Here is a 7,061-nt window from a genome sequence, read left to right as displayed (position 1 = left end):
GTGTAAATATTTCTTATTTAACTTACCCAACATTTTCTGTCAACTTTTGCCTCCAAATTGAGTTGTCCTCTTGATTAAGTTCTACATAATCTCCAAACAAATCTCCCAAGTGGCTATCCAGAGCCCCAAGTTCTTGAGACAACTCATATATGTAAACTTCATCTGAACCTGTAAGAAATATTATTGCCCAAATTTCATAACCATTGGGTGTACGCTGACACTCAAACTTTAATGCCAATGGTAAGTGACAATTCCAAATATGTGACACGTGCACATGCTCTCATCTCCTAGTACCTGCTAGCTGTTTTTATTCATTGTTTTCAAATGCAATACTTCCATAATTCAGACTATTTGGTTTAATTTTTTATTTTTATCCTACTCTGTCGCACAAAATACTTCTTGGGATGCAATTGTATACGAACTAATAGATAACCAGACTAAGAACATGTTATCATGTTTCTGCAGGCAGACAACACAGTGCTTGCAGATAAGTTCAAGATAGAGAAGGATCAGAATCACAACTTCGAAACCAAGTTTCTCAATTGTTACAGGTGGAGCAAGAGCAGAAGTTGCAGATTGAAGAAAAAGATTCAACTATTGAAATGCTACAGGTTGGCACAAATTCTGTAATCCTCCTTGTTCATTTTTGTTAGAAGTCACTTGTCTCTCCTTCATACATTTTCTTTTAATATCATATAGGGTATTTTTCGAATCATTTGTTGTCAAACGCCATCTTTTACGGAAACTGGTAGAACCTCAACAAAAATATATTTATTGAACAAATCAAAATCTCTCATGTTTTTAATCTCTTCTACAGCTTTATACTTGAATCTTGATACCGATGGCCCTTGATGCAACTTCTGTAGGCTAAGCTGAAGAATATTGAGTCACAATTGAATGAAGTTCTTCTCTCCAAAACCACTTTGTCAACGAATGGCACGGGACTGTCAAGTGAAGAGCAAACAAGCAACAATCCCCTGCTGATGATGTAGAATCTGCTGCAGTTACCAAGAAACTTGAGGATGAGCTCAAAAAACGAGATGCTCTCATTGAGGTCATTTGGGTTGCCTTTTGTTATATATCTTTCATTGAACTTTTACTAAAGGTTCAGAATATTTTGGGAGGTATGCTACAAAATAAGCTTCTTTTCTTTTGGTCCCCGGGCAGAAATTACATGAAGAGAATGAGAAGTTGTTCGACAAGTTAACTGAAAAAGCTTCAGCCGAATCACCTAAGGTGTCATCTAAACCTCCTGGGGGCTCAAATGCCCAGTCTCGTGACTTGGGAAGGTGTTTTATCCATTCTGATCTCCGTCAAGTTCTCTTTACAATTGTTATTACTTGACATGCATACATACTACCAATTTTGCACGAGGCCTAAATTGATTTTCCTTGACAGAAATGATAATTCTCATGCCAAAGGACGGCCTGGTGATGTTTCCTTCCTTACCCACCCAAGCAGAGAATGCTGGTGCATTGGTTAAATCTGGCACTGGTATAGTTAAAACTACACCTGCTGGTGAATATCTTACAGCAGCACTTAATGACTTCAATCCTGAACCATATGACAGTCTTGCTGCCATATCAGATGGTGCAAACAAGCTCTTGATGCTGGTAAGGATGGTGAATTTGCATCTGCGGGTGCACATTTTTTAGATTATACTCTAGCATTTCTTAGGCACCTTTTTATCATGTATCTAAAGCTCATGAATATAAAAAGCATACCTTTGTTAAGATGCCTTACAAAGCATTCCCTAACCATCTGCAAACCAACCTAGTCTTGATTCTTAGGGCCCAGAATCATTATTAGTCCCCAAATGTACGTTTCTATCTTGTCCCATTGATATACGTTTTAGTAGTTTGTTGCATAATAGTTAGTAGCTTTGGTTTCATAATTTCAGGCCAATTAAGATTGACGGGAAAAACCCTAATAGCATGTGGAATTACTAAAAGAGTATGCAATGCAGGTGTTACTGTATATTTCTAACAATGATAATACTCTGAAATGTTAATATTACTGAAAATTGGCTTATTATGGCCAAAATAGAAATAGGCACTTGGGATTACATAAAAAGTTCAATTTCACCAATTTTTAGGCAAGTTGGTACCATTGTTTGTAGTTTTTACATGCTTGATTTCTGGTAATTAATTGATCAATGGCTCCTGTCTTTAATAAGCTATTATGTTTCTGCAAAAACTGCAGGTATTGGCTGCGGTAATAAAAGCTGGTGCTTCTAGAGAGCATGAAATACTTGCTGAAATTAGAGAGGCTGTATTTGCTTTTATCCGTAAATTGGAGCCCAAAAGGGTCATGGACACCATGCTTGTGTCCCGTGTTAGAATTCTCTACATACGATCGTTGCTCGCTCGCTCTCCTGAGCTCCAATCAATTAAGGTGCTAAGAAAGTTTATGGTATATTTTGATATATGTCAATCTTGAAATATATACTCAAGAAAAATGATTTGTTATGTAAGGTTCTCCCTGTTGAGCGGTTTCTAGAGAAGCCTGTAAGTGGGCGTAGTAGAAGCTCTAGCCGCAGTAGTAGTCCTGGAAAATCTCCTGTGCGCCATGAATCCAGTGCTAGGACAAATATGCTGGTTGAGGAGTTTGTTCCAGGTTTCAGAGTTAATATAAAACAAGAAAAGAAGTCAAAGTTGTCGTCTGTGGTCCTGAAGATACGTGGAATCGACGAGGTATTTTGTGATATTATTACAGTGAAATAGAGTCGAACATCTCATTGATGAAAATATAACTCCGTCAATAAAATCAAATGTGATTTAAAAAAGGATATATCAGTTACTATATTTTATATATTGTAATGACATTTACTTTCCATGTAATAGTGCTTATACATTGTAGTGGAATTAATTATCTCATAATAATATCGATTATTTGTAAGGAAGAAGGTACTTGTGAAACATTTCATTTATTTTCTCAAAAAAAATGTACAATCTAACGACAATTTCCTCATATTATATGTACTTGATGAATTTTACTGTTATTATAACAATCCTAATTAAATTTTTGTCTCAGCTATTCTGTTTCCATTTTTTCTCATGTATTTTATCCTGTCTTTATATTTTCAGAATCATGTAATATCATAATTGTTTTCGATCAATGGTTAGCTATAGATTGAATTTTGACTGCATTTACATAAACTTCAAAATGTTACATTTCTGATTATATAGGATGTATGGAGACAACATGTAACCGGTGGAAAGCTTCGGGAAATAACTGAGGAAGCAAAAAGTTACGCAGTCGGAAGAAAGGCTTTGGCAGCTCTTTTGTCCACACTCCAGCCGGTGAGCTCCAGCGCCAAATCAGAAATTGGCTTGGTGAGAATTTTGATTTCCTGTCTGTTGCTGATGACACGGTAGCCGGAGCAACTGGACAGATTGAGCTTCTCTCAACTGCAATTATGGATGGTTGGATGGCGGGTCTTGGCGCTGCCCAACCTCCCAGCACTGATGCCCTCGGTCAGCTTTTGTCCGAATATGCAAGACGTCTCTATGCTTCTCAGCTGCAACACTTAAAAGTATGCATTATATTTAGCCCTTCCCACATTTATGAATCATTTAGAATATAGTTGGAGTTAACTGATGTTTCTTTTTTTTTTTTTTGGGGCTGTGTTATTACCTCATGTTACTTTGTTTCTTTCAGGACATTGTAGGCACTTTGGCTACTGAATCGGCAGAAGACGCTGCACAGGTGGCGAAGCTCCGCTCTGCTCTCGAGTCTGTTGATCACAAGAGACGGAAGGTTAGCATGTGAATAAAATATATATATAAATTTCTTGGTTCTCTATTTTGAAATATGCATTGAATGGTCATTCTCATGTTTTGAAATATGAATCTTATTGTCTGAGTTCATATCTAAATTTCATTTTTTGTCAAATTTATACTCATTAAATTTGGGCGTTCTTTTCTGTTTTGTAAATGTTGGTTTTTAGGTAAAATATTGGTTGAATATGATGTTTTATATAAAAATTGGGGTGTTTTTATTGGGAACAATGAGATTTGTATGGTGTGTTTGTTTTGTCAGATTGTTGGAAAGAAAATTTTTTTATATGAGGTATAGTGAATTGTGTAAGAAATATAAAAATAATAAATGTGTCTAGTGTATTAATTTTTTTTGAAAAACATGTAAAAAAAAATAATAAAAGAACAAACTCGTAGTAAAACTAAAATAAAAAGAACATATTCTTATTATGTTCTTGTCACTAAATCGAAATATATTTGTATCAATTTTAACTTTAGGCAATGTTGCTCCAATTCTTATAACATTTGACTTAAATTAAATGTACATGTTTTCTTTTTACCGATATGTATGTGCATCTATATATATATATATATATAAATACACACATGAACATATTATCTTGTGTCACATGGACACCATTGTTTTCTGGAATCAGATTTTGCAGCAGATGAAAAGCGATGCATCATTGTTCAGTTTGGACGAAGGCGCTGCACCGATTGGAAATCCCAACACCGCTGCTGAGGATGCACGACTGGCGTCATTAATTTCACTTGATGGCATATTGAAGCAAGCTAAGGTTTTCATCCCATCTCCCATCACATTTTCTTTTTGCTGGTTTTTTTTTATGTAAGTTTATTCCTTGTTAATGGGAAATTTATATATCTTTCACTCGAATAGGATATAACAAGACAAGCATCAGCTGGTGTTCTAAGTAAGAGTAAAAAACGCTCGTTGCTTTCCTCTCTTGATGAACTCTCCGAGCGGATGCCTTCATTACTGGATGTCGACCATCCTTGTGCTCAGCGACACATTGGTGAAGCTCGACAACTTGTTGAGGTATGTTTCTTATTTTATGATTCCATGGAATTAACTACGGAGTATTTTTTGTATGCTTTTAGTTTTTATGAAGTTAAAAGCATGAATAGTTGTGTCGCGGTTTCTACATGCATAAATTGAACCATAGGCCTCTTTACAAAGATATAGTGTACTTATGTGCATATTAGTTTTTTTTTTTTTTTTTTCGATTTGGTGTGTTTTTTAAGGTAAAATAGTAGTTGAATGTTATATAAATAAAAAATAGGTATTAAATGTGATGTTTACTTTGTGACTTTTTTGGAGTTCTAGTTTTGATTTTTGGTTTAAATGATGTTTACATGAAAGAAAGTGATGTATTTCTACTTTAAATTGTGAGGATTTGACGGTAAAGTAGAGAAATAAATTTGAAAGTAAACATAGACTTATAGTAGAGAAACACTGAAAAACATACAATAAACAAACATGCATTTCATTAGAACACTTATACTCAATTATGATTTTTGTCTTTTTGTTATCTCGCTGTCAAAATGTATTCTACACATTTGCAAATGTCGTCATTTTTGTCCTTTCACGCGCGGACGGAGGATAAAAATGACTGACTTTTGCATACATACAAGATATATTTTACCAGCTAGATAAATAATACTTTAAGGATATTTTTTGTAATTTTTTCTGCATTTCATATATATATATATATATAGAGAGAGAGGTTATGGTGTTGATTAGCTCTAATTAGCATATAAAAAAAAATATATAGAGAGAATACACGGTTTCACTTAATACAACATATATTGTGTTAATTGAAATTATTTGCCGACAGTTCATATTTTATAGTGCGATGAATGATCGTAATACGAATTGTATAAATTATAATAATATATTGTATGTCATACTGACACAAATTTGTTTTCTCGATTTAGATTTCATGTGTTCTCTATCTATCTCTTTCTTCTCTAAACAATCTAAACTCCCGATTTTCTACATGTAGTCGACTACAGAAGAGGATGACAAGCACGTCGACTCGGCGGCGCCATCCAAAGACACAACTCAGCAGCAGCTGCAGCCGCAGGACGTGTCGCAATGGAACGTCCTACAGTTCAACACGGGGTCGACAACTCCATTCATCATCAAGTGCGGGGCGAGCTCAAATTCGGAACTTGTAATAAAAGCAGACGCGCGCGTGCAAGAGCCAAAGGGCGGGGAGATTGTCCGGGTGGTTCCAAAGCCAACAGTCCTCGAAAACATGACGCTTGAAGAGATTAAGGATAAGGTATTCTCGCAGCTTCCGGAAGCTCTCAGTTTGCTCGCTCTTGCTCGGACAGCTGACGGGACCCGCGCTCGTTACTCGAGATTGTACCGTACGCTGGCCTTGAAAGTTCCCGCGCTCAAAGATGGATTTGTCGAACAAGTTTGAACGGAGGAGGATGTGTTTCGATCCAATTCGATCAAAATGATCTCCAGTCTTACTGGTTGCTTTGTAAGAAAATTTGTTCTATTTTATACGTGTTTTTTTTTTTTTTTTTTTTTTTCTGAGAACATAGGATAGGATGGAATTGAGTATACAATGTAATACACAATACATATTGGTATTGTTTATTATTAATGTTCAATGTTAAAAGTAACTAATTAGTATAATGAAAAATTTTAAAAATTAAATTTTTTAAATATAATTAAAGTGTGTAATAAGTTTTTAAAAATAAAAATAATTGTATCAATGGATGACAGAGATAAATTGTTATAAATAAATAATGAAAATAAGTCATTACAATACACAAAGGTGAATGATTGCGGTTTTTAAGGTTTGTATTATTCATTATAATTTTCTTTCTGAAAATATCAATTTAAATTTTTATATTATAATACCTTCGTTCCACATAGGGATGTAATTAGTAAATAATTAAGAATATATTAGTGAAAATAATTATCTTATAATATGAATAATTATAAATTAAAATTAAAATAACTAATTAGTTTAATTAAAATTTTAAAAAAATAAAATTCAAAAGTTTAAAATGAGATTAAAGTGTATAATCATTTTAAAAAAAAGGAAAGTGCCATGTTATGTGGGACGGATAGAAACGAACATGTATGTGGGACGGATGGAGTATTATTTATTTGGTCTCATATAATTTATTTATTTATTTTTATTTTCATCAGTTTCATATAATTTACATTTTTAAATATAATTATACATTTTAATTACATTTACATAATACCTAAAACTCCGTATCCAAGCTAAAACGGACAAATTAGCTGAGACGGAGAAA

General features: G+C 34.0%; 1 protein-coding gene across 1 annotated transcript; it reads left to right on the top strand.

The window, feature by feature from the left end:
- Positions 1 to 453: 453 nt before the first annotated feature.
- LOC127247093 (kinesin-like protein KIN-14B) lies at positions 454 to 6,416 on the top strand. Its single transcript, XM_051268804.1, is given in 15 exon segments — positions 454 to 514; positions 517 to 611; positions 867 to 977; positions 980 to 1,054; positions 1,168 to 1,289; positions 1,399 to 1,437; positions 1,439 to 1,613; positions 2,203 to 2,394; positions 2,475 to 2,693; positions 3,189 to 3,279; positions 3,282 to 3,535; positions 3,661 to 3,759; positions 4,415 to 4,555; positions 4,657 to 4,815; positions 5,783 to 6,416. Coding segments are annotated over 15 exon segments (2,259 nt in total). The 3' UTR covers positions 6,209 to 6,416.
- Positions 6,417 to 7,061: the final 645 nt, after the last annotated feature.

This window comes from Andrographis paniculata, unplaced genomic scaffold (assembly GCF_009805555.1).
Source record: "Andrographis paniculata isolate CXL003 unplaced genomic scaffold, ASM980555v1 Contig111END, whole genome shotgun sequence".
Taxonomy (NCBI): domain Eukaryota; kingdom Viridiplantae; phylum Streptophyta; class Magnoliopsida; order Lamiales; family Acanthaceae; genus Andrographis; species Andrographis paniculata.
The sequence above is the reverse complement of the archived record's forward strand: the minus strand, read 5'-3'. Positions and strand labels throughout refer to the sequence as shown.